Source organism: Rhinopithecus bieti, unplaced genomic scaffold (genome assembly GCF_001698545.2).
Source record: "Rhinopithecus bieti isolate Rb0 unplaced genomic scaffold, ASM169854v2 scaffold_13342, whole genome shotgun sequence".
In the NCBI taxonomy this organism is placed as follows: Eukaryota; Metazoa; Chordata; class Mammalia; order Primates; family Cercopithecidae; genus Rhinopithecus; species Rhinopithecus bieti.
Window position 1 is genome coordinate 1,575,730 of NW_016807690.1, and position 17,143 is coordinate 1,592,872.

General features: G+C 44.0%; 1 protein-coding gene across 1 annotated transcript in view; it reads right to left on the reverse strand.

The window, feature by feature from the left end:
• ANO2 (anoctamin 2) overlaps nt 1–17,143 on the reverse strand; it is a 288,476-nt gene that overhangs the window by 167,452 nt on the left and 103,881 nt on the right. Inside the window, exons 8-10 of the mRNA XM_017883353.1 lie at nt 14,949–15,083; nt 7,233–7,393; nt 2,395–2,477 (exon numbers count right to left, since the gene is read on the reverse strand). Of these exons, the coding sequence (XP_017738842.1) occupies nt 2,395–2,477; nt 7,233–7,393; nt 14,949–15,083 (379 nt within the window). The remainder of the gene's footprint in view (nt 1–2,394; nt 2,478–7,232; nt 7,394–14,948; nt 15,084–17,143) is intronic.

The following is a 17,143-nucleotide window of genomic DNA, read 5'->3' on the forward strand; positions in this document are numbered from 1 at the left end:
AGCCGGAGCGATTTCTCTCGCACACTCTCCATTCTATTCTAAATATTTATAGACCAAAGAGCACCCTGCTGAATGCAGCCCCTTGGAGATCAGACACTATGCCTGAGATAATTCCATATTCCATACAAAAACCTAGTATGTAGTAGATGCTTAATGGCCATGTTCAGAATTAAACTGAAATTTATGTGTGCTAATCCAAACTAGACACGCATTAAAGGAAAAGTTGAGGCTGGCCTGTGCACATGCGGGGCACACCAATCACGCTACAGAACCAACCAGCCTTGTAGCAACCTCACACAGAGATCCCATCCGGATTGTCTCCTTAGGCCCCGGGTACACCCAGTCTTGGCCAGGCCCCTCTCAGCCAGCACATGAGCTCCTCAAATCATGTACCTCCCAGGAAGTTACCATGGCTCATTGGGTCAAACAGATAAACAGGAAACCTGGCTACAGAAAGAAAGATGGATTATAGTCTCACTCCTGCCAGGGGCTTGTTACAGAGATTTCAAGGGTATTGAGTTATAACTGGGGCTTTTCTGATGGAGAGAGTATGTCTACACTTGCCCTCTAACAGAGAGATGTGAGGGCTTCCTCCACTCTACTCGGCAGACACACTTAAGTTGTCTCTGGCCCTACACAGGCTTGGATGCTGGGATGCATCTTCTTTTTTTGGAAACGTTCTATCGCATTAGGGGAGTAGGCACTATACCCTACCCATCTCCCCCAGCCTCCCTCTCTCTCTGTCTCTCTCAAGTATATGAGACATATTTCAGCTAAATCAAACGGGACCAATAATACAAAGACTTTCCCACTAGATCACCCACATTCAAACTTCTAGAGTTCTTTCTATTGGAAGGACCAGTTTGGGAATTTTCTTGCAAGAAATGCAACTGTCTTTATTATTCTCTGTTGCTTCTCTTCCTAAATAATTTGAATCCTCTCTGAAGGCAGAATGCATATCTATATTCTCTCTTTCACCACGGAGTTCATGATAGTATTAGTCTCAGGGTATATGCTCAATCCCTAGGACTGCAGTAGAGGGGGTGCATGAACCCAATATATGGTAAGGCGATGGGGTGCAGTGGGATGGGGATGCAATTAAGTGAGAACCCATGGGAGGCAGAGAAAGGCTACAGCATTACATCTCTCCTTCCAGCACTTTCAGGCAGCACACCCTGCACTGGTAGATTCCATTCCATGCAGCTGCCCCGTGGGTCCTGCCATTCTTCAGCCCACCTGCTCAAAGGCAAGTAGACTACCTACAGCATTAAAGAGAAGAAATGGTGACATGCCACAAACGTGGGGACATACAGGTTGGGAAGAGACTAAATTAGGGATTCCATTTCTCTCTCATAAAGTGTCAAGGCCATAAGGCCCCAGGTCCCTAGTCCAAGGCAATCACTATAGGAGAGTAAGGAGCAGGCTTGTGTTCCATGCAGCCACCTTACTGCTGTGGCCTTACTGCTATGGCCAGCCCTTGCAAGTGGGTACTCAGGCAACTGAAAGTGCCTCCTGGCCCTCCTAGACACAGCCCTCAGCCCCTCACCCACGATATCCACACTATTGAGAGTCCCTGCCTGATATCCCATCCATGGTGGCACCTGGTATCAGGAGGCCTTGAAGATTTTAATGGTCAGAACAGAGAGGCTTGCTGAGTTTGGAAGTGAAAGAAGAGGGGAGGGGAGCTGAGTGGCAGTGGGGTTGCTTTGGGAGGAGCAGGAATTATGGTGGGAACAAATCATGGGAGCAAGCACGACACACCGCCCATCATCGGCTCACCAGCATCGAGACTCGGGGGCTAGTCCTCAGAAGAGCTATGAGGGAAGGCTGATTTATCTGCATTATTTAAAGATCATCTGTCCAGAACACTGCTCTAGAAGAACCTACCCTTTCCCTTAGCTCACGCCTCCGCAACTCCCCAGTTTCACACACAGTGCACGGGCTTATACCACAGAGGTTTAGTGGTTCTTCTTTCACAGACGTCAAAGACAACCAGCACCTGACACCCTGCCTCTCCTTGGGCCCTCAGGAGGCTCCCAGGGCATTCTGACACATCCCTGATTCTCTGGCTTTACGACTTCAAGATGACCTCTTGCCTCTTGTTTTCTTGCATCTTCTGCCACCTCTTTCCCCAGAGGAGGGCACTGGGACATCTGCCCAAACACCAGGCTCAATGCCCTCCAGCTCAAGGGAAGAGGTGGCACTTGAACTTTTGACCTCAGTGCAGGTCAACCATGGCCCAGCCCATGAAGCCAAGCTACACAGGCGGCCACTGTGAGACCCAGCCAGTGACAGCAAACATACATGGTTATCTCACTTAAGAGAGTCCATTTCCAAGGTCAAAACAAAGCAAAAGCCCACAGAAATATGTGAGAAACATGTGAGAGAACTCACTTCTTCCTCTTCTATGCCAGTCAGGTCCCAAAAGTAGCCCAGTCGCATCTGCAGCCTCTTCCAGTTTTCCAGGAACATGGTAGCTTAAAAAGAACAACAACAACAAAAAATCTCAATTATTTTTGAAGAGTGGATTCTGTACCCTTTGGGCTCACCAGTGGAGGTGGGGGATAAACGAATAGATTTTAAATTTAGGAGCTCTCTGGAATGCATTTAGCCTCTTTTTCCCACTTCTAGTTGAAACTGCTAGAAATACTCCACATCCTTGAGAGTCAATAGATACGTTAAACACACACACACACACACACACACACAGACACACACACACTCCTTTCTCCACTTCTAAGTTATGAGAAGAGAGTAAACACTGATCCGGAGAAGTAAAGTAAGGATGGCAGGATGAAGACAATAAAAAGGGAGGGGTCTGTAGGATTTTTTGACAAGTCTCATCTTGCCTATGCAATACATTCTTTCTTCCTTCACCTTCCTCAGCACTCTCGCTTTTCCCCTACATTTCTGTCTTTCTGTCCCCAGCACCACTTGCCTCATTTGGACCCTGATCATATCATTCTGCGGTTACGTAACAGTCTCCTAACAGTTCTGCCTGACTCCAGACTTTCAGCCTTCCAACGCATGTTCCAACCCAACTGTATGTAACTGATAGAATAATCTCTGTAAAGTGGTATGCATTCATTCTTCCATTTGCTGAGCAAATAGTTGTAGAATGCCTGCCACACCTACACATCCATCAGTTTGCCTGCCCCACCCACGGCCCTTTGAAGGACCAGCATGCCTTTCTCAGCATGCTCTAGGAAGAACCTGATCCCCCCACCAGCCCAACCCTACAGCTATGGTTTGTTATACCAGAGCTGAGCACCTGATCCAGGGCCTGCTGATAGAGCAGGCAGATTCCCTCTTTTGAAAACTGAAACTAAAAACACAAAGAGGAGCAGGGAAGGGAGAGACCACGCAGCACCTGAAAGGAGGGAAGGCCTTAGTTTCCGACAGCATCTCCAGCTCCAGTTCCCAAGAGGCCTGGCTATATTTCATTTCCTACACCCAGGAGCTTGCCTCTTGCTTTCTTAAAATAAATCTCTTGTTATTTGAGGAAGTTTGAGTGAATTTCTAATCCTGCAAAAGCACCAGTCCCAACTAAAGTATCTGCAAAAACACCATTCTAGGCATTGTCAGGGAGATCAGGTGAACTTCATGTGGATTTTGCTTCTCAAGTTGTTTACTGTCTGTGAGAAGAGATTGTAAACAACTACAATACAAGGCATAACGTGATCGAGGCCCTAAGAATGACACAGATGAAAATGCTGTGGGCTTGCGAAGAGAAGTGCTACCTGCCAGAGGAGGCATCCTAGCTGATTTTTGAAGGACCATGGCATATTGGCAAGGAAGGAGTGGGCAGAGGAAGGGTGCCAACACTATCAGCCTACATGTTCAATGGCTCCTACAGTCTAAGTTCTTCTCTCTGGATTCCAGGACTATGTATGTGGAGGCTGAACCATCTATCTGAATCTCATCCTGCCATTTGTCAACATACGTCTTGCAGCTGGGTCATCCCCTCACCATCTTCTCCATACTCGATTTGCGCCCACTGTCCCTCTCTCCTGTGCTATCCTCCAGCTTCTACCCTCATCCTATCCTGACCCAGCTCAAGTCCCCCTCTTCCATAAGGTCAGTCCCCACGGCACCCTGTCCTCCTCACTCCTACTGCCCTATGTTCATGGCACCCTGGAGAGGGATGGGACATGACATTCCGAGGCCACCCCTACAGATCCACCCCACCCCTAGCAGGAGCCTGAGCACACTTCACTACATGCCATGCCTGACTACTGGCCAGCACTTCATGTCTGCGATGTAATAACAGGACTGTAAACTCTTCCTGGCTCTTAGCTGCCTATGTCTACCTCAGTCACAGCTCAGAACTGAGAATATCAAATACTGATGCACTGGTTGAATACACAGTTACTTAAAGCTGCATTTGTTTTACTTGCATTTGGTGCATTTGTTTTACTTGCATTTACTACATTACGGTGCACTGATTTGCATGTTTTCATCTGACATGACATTTTGCATGCACTGATTTGCAAGTTTTTCTCCCTTGGATTTGAGGCCTTTCTCAAGTGAGTGTATTCTGACCTCCCAACACTGGCTTTGGCCCGGAGATACTAAGAATGGTAGTAAGTCCCTCCTCTTCCTACTGCTCCTTCCTTGGTTCCTGAGGAGGGCTGTGCACACAGCAGTGCCCAGAGTGCGGACCGACTGGCGTCTCCATGAAGGGAGGAAGTCAGACTGCAGGACAGATGAGAGGGGCAAAAGAGTCATGGACAGATGAGTCGTGAGGGCAAGGGAGGCAACCATCAAACTGATGGCGAGCGGCTCCCAGTTCTATGCCAGGCACTATGCTACATGCTTTGCATGCATACGCTGTGGGGTAGGTATTATTTCACTCAACTTATAGATGAGGACAACGATGCCCAAAGATTAAGTAATCTGCCCAAGACAACAGGGCACCTTGGTCAAGGGTATTGACTTTAGTGTCACAGAACTAGATTCACATTTACATGCTCTAGAATCCCTAGCTGATAAGGAGCAGAACTGAGACACACATTAGGTCTGCCTAGGTCAGTGTCCTTAACCTCTATTCAGAAAATAGTTCTGAAACCCTGTCTCTTTCCTTCCCTTTTCAGCAGGACCTCACTCTCTTTCCCAATGTTCCCTAGAGTTTGAAGTCAGAGTCACAGGGGAGCTGGGTCTGAAGACTCCAACAGACTCAGGTCCTGCTGACTGGTATCCCCCAAGACTTCCTGACTCCACATCGCCCCTTCCACTGCCACCAGCAGCCCCAGTCTCTCTCTACATACAGCCATTTCTTCCCAGCCTTATTCCCAGCAGGCCTGGGCCCTGGCCCAGGCCCACCCAGCACAGCACCACTAATCATAATAATCAGGGTAATGAGAGGCATTACTATTATTTTTAATTGTAATTTGTAGACAATCTTGCCTAAGGGCTCTTGGCTGCTGTAACTGAATACACAATCACATAAAGCACAGCAAGGCTGTCAAAAAACAAAACCAAATCCTACCCTATGCCAGGAAGCTCTGGCACAATCCCACCTCTGGGTACTTTCCCTGCACTGTCATGTGAGAGGAAGACAGTAGGTCCAGGGGTGGGGTAGGAAAAGACTGAGGATCTCAGAAGGGGTGGGAGATAGCTGTTCATTACAGCTATCGAGGGAAGAGAAGAGGCAGTTGTTGAAACTTGAAACTAGGAAGTACAATTGAAAACCAAGTTTCTCTGCAACAGGGAATTATGTGTCCCAAGAAAGTTCTTGAAGGATTATAGACCTGGAGTTATTAGGCTTCAGCTACTCAATGGTGGTAATATCAGCAAGACAAATTATGGGAATTAGAGTTGTAATATTTCAAAAAATGAATACGTATTCTGGGTTCCAAATCAGTTCAGGTGGGTCTTGGAGTAATTCCATGATACTCCTGTTTGATAAGGAGACACAGAGCTGCCAGTGACTTCCCAGGCAGCAAGCCCCAACTTCAGAGTGTTCTACTGACCCTGCCTGTGAACAGTCCCAGGACTCTATGGTCACAATTCCATTTCCTCCTGCTCCAATTCTCGATGGGCTGACACTGCCCGTGTGCTCCCGGGATGCAGCTGCTCTCCCTGATAATAGAGAATAGAGTGTGCCCTGGAAATTTTTCTTGGTGGCCTAGCAATACAGGAATCTTTCCAGTCAAGTTCTGTCTCCCCACAAGTGAAGGTCCACTGGGAATGGAGGAAGGGTGTGTTCTCATTCCCCTAAGAACCACTGAGAATAGGCCTCTCCCTCTCCTCCTTCTCCTCATACTCTCAAGGATGGGTGACTCAGGGCCCATCCTGGCATATCCTCCGGGCCCCATGGAGTCAGTGATAAATCAAGCAGCCTCTGCAGCAGGACTGTGGTCCTGCTGGTCTGTGATCCAACATGCAAACCAAGGGCCTGCACATTCGGTGATGAGTAAAGGAGCAGGTGGCTACTCATATGGGCTGACACATGCTGACTTGGTCCCTTTTCTAATACTCATGGGTGTGTCTTCTTAGAAATGCTCAGTTACCATGGGGTGGTTATTCCATGTTATTCCAGTTTGTGAGAATAGGAATGTGTGTGTGTCTGTGTGTGTGTGTGTTTATAGTCAGATAGCTATGGCTCATAACAAGTTTATTACCCCCATACTCTGGGAGGAAGGGAGGAGGAGAAAAATGAAGGAATTATTTTTTCCTCCACAAATCCCTTTGGTGGGAATACTGAAAGCATTACTCTGGTGATAAACATTAAATTAAACAGTGCAGGGACAGTACAGTCTACACTCACGATGTCCTAACAATAGCACTGAACTGGAGTCAGGAGACCAAATCTCAGCCCACGTTTACCATGTGCTAACTCTGTGACCACGGCAGTCACTCCACCATTCTAAGTATTGTGCTGTATGATATCTATACTCTCACCTAAGTCAGTGTACCTGGAGGAGTCTTACGGGTGTGTAGGGGTTTTTGAAACAGGCATTGGTTCCAATTCTGAATAAATCACACATGGGACTAGTACAAGGTTAGCATGACTACATCTGAGAGAAAACAGATAAAGACGTGACGGATGTTCCTATTTCTATTCGCACATATGAGTAGCGAAGTGAAAGGTATTATCCTTAAAATACTTCTTGGGATGGGAAGAAAAAATGTGAAAGCAAGTAACCTGAAGGGGATGAGCTTTAGGGCTTGGTCACTCTACCCATTTAAAGGAACCGCCCATATAAGCAAGCCTGGTGATGGTCACATACCCCACAGAGCCATGAAGATGGAGAAGAAGACGGTGGCAGGGTTGTCAAACAGGTGGCTGGCCCGCGCAGTACCACAGGCTGAGCTGAGGTTCCAGTAATCACAGGACTTGTCGCACAGGGGACACATGATGAAGGCATTCTGCTGGTCACACATCTCTCTGCTGCAACAGATGGACGTTGTTGGGTCAGGTGGAGCTCCAGCATGGTCCACTCCAAGAAAAAACCATCCCCCAAATAGCTCCCATTTCCAAATCTAAGGTTGAGTTTTTCAACTCCGTAAGTAAGGAATGTTAAAGAAGTTAGCATTGGATCATTGGATTCTTCACCTGGAGAGTGTTACTCATATTTGGTTCAAAAACAACAACAAAAAGACGGGGTATGGAGCTCCCTGTCACTACAAGTGTCCTGGAAATTTACTGAGATCTGTTAGAGATACTGGGCGTTAAATTATGCCTCCTAAAGTCCCTTCAGAACGTGTTGGGTCCATGAGATTGGTGGGATAGGATGCATCAACAGTTGTGAATAAATCACAGCCTGAAGCTGGATTTCATCATCCATTCTTCAGTCTAGGCTGTTTTTGTAAAGCCTACTGGCTGTCTCACAAACAAGTGATACTGGTCCCAAGTAGAAACAAACATGAGTGTGTGGCTAGACCTGTGCATGCTCTCACCTCTAGAAGAAGAAGTTCTACATAGGGAAGAATGGAGTAGATCTGGGTGGAAAGCCCTTTTCTAAGAGCATGAGCTGGAGAGGCACTTGTAGAATGCAGAATAACAGCCTCAACCTAATAAGAATTATTATAACCATGAAATAAGATTAGGGACAATGAAAGAGGCAAGGCAAATTCTTCCAAGGTCTAGATTCTTTGATACTTGCAACATGAACCAAATAATCTCTAATGGCCTGTATTCCAACCTATTCTTAGTGTATTTCCATTTAATGGACTGAGGAATATATTTGAAATTCCATTCATTCATTAGCTGACTAGCTGTATCCAACAGATTTAGGCTCATACGAATGCTTGGAAATAAGAACCAAAGAATCAGCCCTGACTGGCTTTCCCAATAACCCTCTACACCATACACTGATAGGAAAATGAATGAACTCATCCCTCTGTTGTGTAATATTTTCCCAGGGAGATGGGAGGATGGTTAAGCTCATGGTTCAGGGGGAAAGGGTGGAGAACTTAAGATTTCACGAAAGCAAAGCATTGGCTGTTCTTACAGGGCAACTGGAGACAATGATGGGGAGGCAGGGGATCCAGCACTGAGAACCACAGCTGTTTTCCACACAAAGAAGCAGCAGAGGGCGCTACAGAGCACGACTCACAAGTGGGAGCCACGGCTAGGGTGAGCAAGTGGGTGCCCTGTGTGCTAAAGCCAGTGCTCAGAGGAAACCCGCAAAGCCAAAGGAATGCCTGGGTCTATTTCCCCCTTCATTAAGAAGTTGAAGGGTGGCAGATTTACTGAGGGGCTGTCACTTCCTGTCAAGCCCCAGTTTCTAGGCTTCTGTTTATAATGAGCTACTAAGTCCACAGGAGGGAAAGGCCTTCTGTGTGAGAGAATGGAAATTCTCAGTCTCTAAGAATAAACCCCAGTTCCTCCGCTGACTCGCTGCTAAGCTCTCCGTTGGCAAAGTTCAATAAAAATGACTCATCCACATCGAAAATATTAAATAGTAATATCTTAATAATACATTCAGCTGTGCTAGTTTCACCTGGGCATGTTCCGCTTGGTGACTAGAGAGCCCAGTTTATGTCTTCTGGGTCAGAGCTGTGTTTGCTATGTAGTTCAGAAGGAATCGTTGCTTTCAGAGAGGAAAGTACTCCCTTAAAAAACAGATTTACACAGAAAATCACTTGTCTGTATAAATTCTAGTAAAAGACTTTCACTTTTAAGTCACATCCAAGAACATACGAGTTCCTCAATGCTGCTCTTGGAGTATGTGTGTTAGGGACTTCATTTAACTCAGCGGTTTTTTTTCTTTTAAATATGGACTGAGGAGACAGAAATCTAGTCAACTGAAACTAGTCAATGCTAAAAGGTCAGGAATGAAAAACGTATTAGCAGCCAAACGGGTGCAAAGCACTTTGAAACCTAAGTGCTGTGTAAATTACTGGTTTTTAAATTAGAGTGCAGGCAACTATCCATCATTTGTATAAGATGGCAGCCACCATGGTATGGATTCTCCTCAAATCATTTAAATGCGAAGTCAGAACGCTTTCTATATGTATTGGAGGGTTTTTGATGCAATCAATTTTAACAGAATTCTAGAGGAATTCTGGCTAAGAATGACATCGAAAGGACTTTGTGTTTTCTGAGACAGGCTGCCTCTAGACAAGCTGAAAGATGAGGGAGCCTGCGTAGAATGGAAATCAGGTCTAGCGTACTCACTAAGCTGCACAATCCACAGGTTTCCAGTGAGAAGCAACTGCGGCTATAAATCCAAGGCCGTATTCCTTTAATTTATTATTTTCTCTAGAAAGCATAAGAAGCTTGATAAACGGCTTGACAGTCCATTGAACCAAGACCCTAAAGTGAGCAACGTTCTTCAGGGTAAATCACTGCTCCTGGATTAGGCGATTCAGAGCCCCGTTAGCGCAACGGGAGAAGGTACAAAGAGGCAATCATTCAGGAAATTCAGACTAAACAGCTGCTATTAAGTTCTCAGACCTTAAGTAACCAATCTTTTTTCAATATGGTTTAGATTAATCAGCTTTTAAAAAAATGTCCTAGTGTTCTCTGTTCATGTAAGCGCTGAACAAATGAAATCAATCCCTTGGTGAGTAGAGACAGGGAAGTTCTATAGAGGGATCATGCACGCACGGAAGTATTACTGACAAGCTTATGCTTATATCCCACATATCAAAGTTAAATTACTGGGAATAAAAGGTATCATTTAAAGTTCCACCTAATCCATGTCAGTTTTCTGGTTTAGAGGTTGTGCCGTAGTTACATAAGATGAAACCATGGGAGGAAACTAGATGAAGGGCACGCTGAGCCCCCTCTGTACTATCTCTGCAAGTTCCTGTGCTGTTAATCTAAAATTTTCAAAATAAAAGGTTTTAAAAGTGAGCGATAGTAAATTTCAGGCTTGATGACGAAATTAGCAACCTCTAAAATAATCCCAGGAATACTGTAAGTTTTTCATCACAGTTATGCGTGGCTGATAGACACAAACCCTTAGAGTATGTGTTTATTTAGATTCAATATTGGTTTTTAGAGAATATCCCTTTGTTTATAAGGAGTGGCATTTTGTGAGCTTCCATCAGACCCACAGAAGTTGGACTTCTGATGAATTTACAATTGTGTATAAAAAATAGTTCCTGGGCCGGGTGCCGTGGCTCAAGCCTGTAATCCCAGCACTTTGGGAGGCCGAGACGGGCGGATCACGAGGTCAGGAGATCGAGACCATCCTGGCTAACACGGTGAAACCCCGTCTCTACTAAAAAATACAAAAAACTAGCCGGGCGAGGTGGCGGGCGCCCGTAGTCCCAGCTACTTGGGAGGTTGAGGCAGGAGAATGGCGTAAACCCGGGAGGCGGAGCTTGCAGTGAGCTGAGATCCGGCCACTGCACTCCAGCCCAGGCGACAGAGCGAGACTCCATCTCAAAAAAAAAAAAAAAAAATAGTTCCTCTGTTATTAAAGAAATCTATTAAAATGTTTACTTTTTTCTAGTATTTACACCTTCCTGATTTGCCAGGCCCCATCCTGAGTCTGAAGAAACAACATCCAAAACTTCAATTTTGTAGTAATTTTAATCTTTTTTTGACTATGACCTACAGTTAAAATGATTTGTTACATCAGATTTCAGTATGCAAATACATACCCTCACTCTCACAAACACACTTACAAAACTGAAATAAAATCTCATGAAGCAACACTTACCCATCCTTCTTATAATGAATACTAGTATTCATTGTGTTCTAGCCTAGTTCTAGCCCCATCTTATTTTAGGCCACTTAAAAGCCCATTAAATTGATTCCACAACCCACCAGTGGTGGTTGTCATATCCACAGCTGTAAAACACCATCCATTCTGATAGGCAATGTGACACATCCACAGTAACGACTGCACTTTACACTTGAATATCCCTGCATGTGCATGTGTGTGAATGTAGGGTGTGTGTCTGTGTGTAGACATCTATCTGCATGTGCATGAGTGTGTGTGAATGTGGGATGTGCGTCTGTGTGTAGACATCTATCTGCACATGCATGAGTGTGTGTGAATGTGGGATGTGCGTCTGTGTGTAGACATCTATGTGCATGTGCATGTGTGTGTGAATATGTGGGGTGTGTGTCTGTGTGCAGACATCTATGTGCACGTGCATGAGTGTGTGTGAATGTGGGATGTGCGTCTGTGTGTAGACATCTATGTGCATGTGCATGAGTGTGTGTGAATGTGTGGGGTGTGTTTCTGTGTGCAGACATCTATCTGCACATGCATGAGTGTGTGTGAATGTGGGATGTGCGTCTGTGTGTAGACATCTATGTGCATGTGCATGTGTGTGTGAATATGTGGGGTGTGTGTCTGTGTGCAGACATCTATGTGCACGTGCATGAGTGTGTGTGAATGTGGGATGTGCGTCTGTGTGTAGACATCTATGTGCATGTGCATGAGTGTGTGTGAATGTGTGGGGTGTGTGTCTGTGTGCAGACATCTATCTGCACGTGCATGAGTGTGTGTGAATGTGGCTGTGTGCATCTGTATGCAGACATCTATCTGCACATGCATGAGTGTGTGTGAATGTGGGTGTGTGTATCTGTGTGTAGACATCAGCACATTCATGAGTGTGTGTGAATGTGGGTGTGTGTGTCTGTGTGCAGACATCTATCTGCACATGCATGAGTGTGTGTGAATGTGGGTGTGTGTATCTGTGTGTAGACATCAGCACATTCATGAGTGTGTGTGAATGTGGGTGTGTGTCTGTGTGCAGACATTCATCTGCACATGCATGAGTGTGGGTGTGTGTGTCTGTGTGTAGACATCTATGTGCACGTGCATGAGTGTGTGTGAATGTGGGGTGTGTGCGTCTGTGTGTAGATATCTATCATTGCAGCATGTGCAGACCATGTCCTTTCTAGCTGTAGTCATTGCTGCCACGTGTACTACCATGTGGGGACCCAGGGCACAAGTTCTAAATCCTGATACAAACCAGCCCACTGGTGCCCCACCCACTGCACTGGAACTGGTTCCCTAGGCACGGTATGGGGTTTTCCACCCTTGGCCAACCTGAGGCCAGATGTCTAGGGATCACAACTGGCAAGAGAAACCCAAAAGCCATGTTTTCTTAGAACACACCCAGGCAAGCCCACGTGAAGCTACTGAGTTGTGGAGGAGGATACGAGCCCTCTGGAAAACTTCTCTGCTTATTAGAAAAACCAAAGACTTTGGAACAGGATGCAACAGAGTTCAACTCCCAGCCCTGACAACTATCGGTTGTTGATATTGGACAATTTATGTGACCTCATGTGGCATCAGTTTCTCAATCTCTGTTCAGTGGAAATAATAATGCCTATTTATGGTATGTATAACATTGATCTCTTATAGGATCAAAGAAACTAGTTTATAACAATCACCTAGCATCATGCCCAGCACAAGGCAGGTATTTCATAAGTATGAGCTCTTCCCTCACGCTAGATGCGCTGGGGAAAGCAGAGCCTTAGTAACCCATCTCCTGTGATAAAGGTTCCAGAACTCCCAATCAAGAACACTTGCCCTCTGCCTCCCTCCCTCTCCTCCTTCCTTTTTCCCTTCCCCCTGCAAAAAAACAAAAAAAACAAAAAACAAAAAACAAAAACACTTGACAACTGATACTAGAGTTTTATACCAAAAAAATCCAAACTCCTATCTTTAGATACTGACAATATAATCTTCAGTTGATTTGATTTGCAAGATCATTTGCATAGATTAACACAGATTTAGTTTTATTCTAGATATCGACAACATCATGTCCAGGTGATCTGATTTGCAAGACCATTTCTATAGGGTATGCACCAACAGGCAGGAAGCAGGTGAGCCAGGAAGCAGGTTTCTGCCCGCTGATGCACATATACCCTTCCTAAAATGCACAGTTTTCGACTTTTTCTTCAGAATGGCCATTACTTTCCCCATTACCGCCCCCAACTCTAATGATCTGCCCAGTGTCCTCATCCACCTGGCTATGGAGGGAACATCAAGTTGGTACAAAGCTATCCTGCCCCCTAGCCACAACGAATTGGTCCAGGGCCTCCACCTAAGTCAGACAGAGTCATAATACTTTTTCACTTGAGATGAATCGAGTATAAAGTTCTCAGGTATAACACCCATGAGCTACTAGCAGCAATGTTTAATCCAAATGGAGAAAATACGTGGTGAAACTAACAAACGCTAGAAAGAGCCAGAGGCAGGAGATAAATGGAGTACCTCTTCCAGTGTTCCTTGAATGCTTATAATAAATTTTCTTTTTCGCTTAATCTAGTTCAAGCTGCATTTCTATCACTTACATCCAAAAGAATATTAAAACATACTAACCATGCTTCAGTTTGCAAAGACAATTCTGAAGATGGCAAGAGGTTTAAATTCTAAATATTAGCTAAGTGTATCTTTTGTCCCTTGTACTCTACTTCCACATATTTTGATTTATTCAACAATTATTTATTAATCTTCTGCTACGTGCCAGACACAGTCTCCTTTAATCCTCACAGCACCATGATTTAGGTGTTGTGATTACCATTTTACAGCCAAGAATACTAAGTTTCAGGGAGTAAACTGTCCAGTCACACAGCTAATACATAACATTGTCAGTCTAGGTGCTTCTTTCCTTTTCTTATCTTTTTTATTTTTTTTTCGGAGGGGTCTTGCTCTTTCGCCAAGGCTAGAGTGCAGTGGCGCAATCAGTCACAGCTCACTGCGAGCTCAAGCTCCTGGGTTCAAGCAGCTCTCCTGCCTCAGCCTCCCAATTAGCTGGGACTAGAGGTGCATGCCACCAAACCAAGCCCAGCTAATTTTTTTTTAGAGGTAGGGTCTCATCTCACTGTGTTGCCCAGGCTGGTCTTAAATTCCTGGGCTCCAACAGTACTCCCTCCTTGGTCTCCCAAAGCACTGAGACTACAGGTGTGAGCCACGATACCCATCCCATATTTCCTTTGTGGGTTCTCTCTTCCTCATAAAAACTAGCTTTGATTCTATCTCTTGGCGCTCCAAGAGTCCCACCTTGGGCTATTCCTCCCTGCAGTTTCTGACTTCCTGAAACAGAGACTGTGCCTTCCTCAGCATTAGAGCTGCCTGCTTTCTCAACTTGCTTTATTCTAGCAGTGTCTGACCACACGGATGTGGCTTCTACCCAGTGTCACTCCCCACACCTTGCCTTGGGTCTTATGGGAAACTAGATGAGAAAAAAAGTGATGAAGTGGAGAGAGAAGAAAAAAGTATTTCTCTGACATAATTCTTCTTACCAGGAATTATCCCTCTGCCCACATCAGACACATTCCCCTGCCCTAGAGAAGAGCTTGACTAGAAGAGTAAGTGGGCCTCGCCTAGCATGGCTCTGAAGTCATTCCCAGAATCTGTAGCTCCTAGAGATGTCTCTGGAGGAAAGCTACATGTGTCACAGCAAAGGAGAATGATAGAGGGTGAGGGCTTTGGAAAGAGGCATGTGAAATGTACTTGTACTGGGATGAAACTCCAGATTATTAACATATGGCAACTGAGCCTTTTTCTTTAAAACTGATTTACCTGGGAATATCTTCTTCAATTGTTGCACATCCATAAAGAAATACAATCACTCCAATTACAGAAGATGGGATGAGGAATGATGTATATAACCCCAGCCAGGCAAAATACAGTCCAATTTTTTCTCCAAAATACTTTCTGGAAAAGAAAGAAAAGAAAATGAAACACATATTAAGAACATCATATACTTTCCTTATTTCCGTTTGTTCTATGTGTAAGGATGGGGCAACATAGATATTCATTCCTCTTGTAATGAAAACAAAGGGATGGAAGTTGCATGGGGAAGGGGAGACCTCAGCACAAGGAATCAACGACTGAGCTTTTCTGGAATGAAGTGCATTCCATTGGAATCACATATACACACCTGTCTTGGCTGTTCGTGTGAAATAGACAGCCGCGAGAAAGAATCCAGCCCCAACAGCAAACTAAAAATATGCCATACATTTTGGCACCTTTACCAAACATGAATAACGCATCATCATTTCATAAGTGCCATACCACTCAACCCATAAGAAAACACACCTTTTTGAAACTAGCTTATTTAAACAAAACACACAAATCATATATTTGGGCATGTATACTTGTGTATGCAAACCAACATAGACACACTTATTGAAAAACAACTAGAAGAAATCCAATAAAATATTAGTAATGGTTTCTTTGGGTGATGGGCTTATGGGTGGTTTTTATTTCTTTATTTTTAAGCCACTTTACTGCGGTATGTTGGCATACAAAGAGCTGTACGTGTTGAACATATACAACTTGATGAGTTTGCAGATAAGTATACACCCATGAGAACATCACCAATCACTCCATAAAGTTATCCAGTACCTCCAAGTTTCCTTTTGTTCTCACCCTTGTTTTGTTTAATTAAAAAAATATTTTCTCTTATGTTAAGAGCAATTAATGTGAGATCTATCCTCTTAGCAGATTTTAAGTATACAATACAGTATTGTTAACTATAGGCTCTATATTATACAGTAGATCTCCGAGCATACATGCATTGCATAACTGAAATTTTGTACCTTTTGACCAACATCTCCTCATTCTCCCCTCTCTGCAGCCCCTGTTAACCACTATTCTACTCTTTGGATCCATGAGTTTGATAGTTTTAGATTCGTTGTACAGGTGGGATCATGCAGTATTTGTCCTTCTGTGCGTGGCTTATTTCACTTAGCATAACGTCCTCCAGGTCCATCCATGTTGTAGCAAATGGCAGGATTTCCTTATTTTTAAGGCTGAATAATATCCATTGTGTGTCCACATTTTCTTTATCCATGCATCTGTCAGTGGACACTTGGGTTGCTTATACCTTTTAGCAATTGTGAATAATTCTGCTATGAATATAGGAGTACAGATATCTCCTCAGGATGTTGACTCTGATTCCTTAAGACATACATCCAAAAGGAGGATTGTTGATTCAAATGGTAATTATATTTTTAATTTTCTGAGGAACCTCCATACTGTTTCCCACAGTGGCTGCATTGCCACCAACAGTGAACAGGGTTCCCTTTTCTCCACATCTGCACCAACACATTTTATCTTTTGTTGTTGGACAACAGCATTCTAATAAGTGTGCAGTGATATCTCACTGTGGTTTTGATTTGCATTTCCCTGATGAATCGTGACATTAAACACTTTCTCCTATACCTGTTGGTCATTTGTATGTCTTCTTTGGTGAAATGTCTACTTAGGTCCTTTACTAAATATTTTATCAGGCTATTTGGTTTTTTATGTGTTTCTTTGTTTTGCTATTGAATTGTAGAAGTTCCTTATATATTTTGGATATTAATCCCTTACCAGATATACGGTTTGCAAATATTTTCTCCCATTCTGCATATTGACTTTCACTCTGTTGATTGTTTCCTTTGCTGTGTAGAAGCATTTTAGTTTGATATATTCCCATTTGTCTATTTTTGCTTTTGTTGTTTGTGCTTTCTGTGCCATATCTAAGAAATAATTGCAAAGTTCAATGTGTAGAAGCTTTTTTCCCTGTTTTCTTTTAAGAGTTCTGTTGTTTCAGGTTTTACATTTAAGTCTTTAATCCATTTTAAGTTGGGTTTTTGTATGGTATAAAATAAAGGTCCAACTTCATTCTTATGCATGTGGATATCCAGTTTTCCCAATATCATTTATTGAAGAGTAAGTAGTATGAACAGTTTAACAATACTGATTCTTCAGATCTATGAACACAAGGT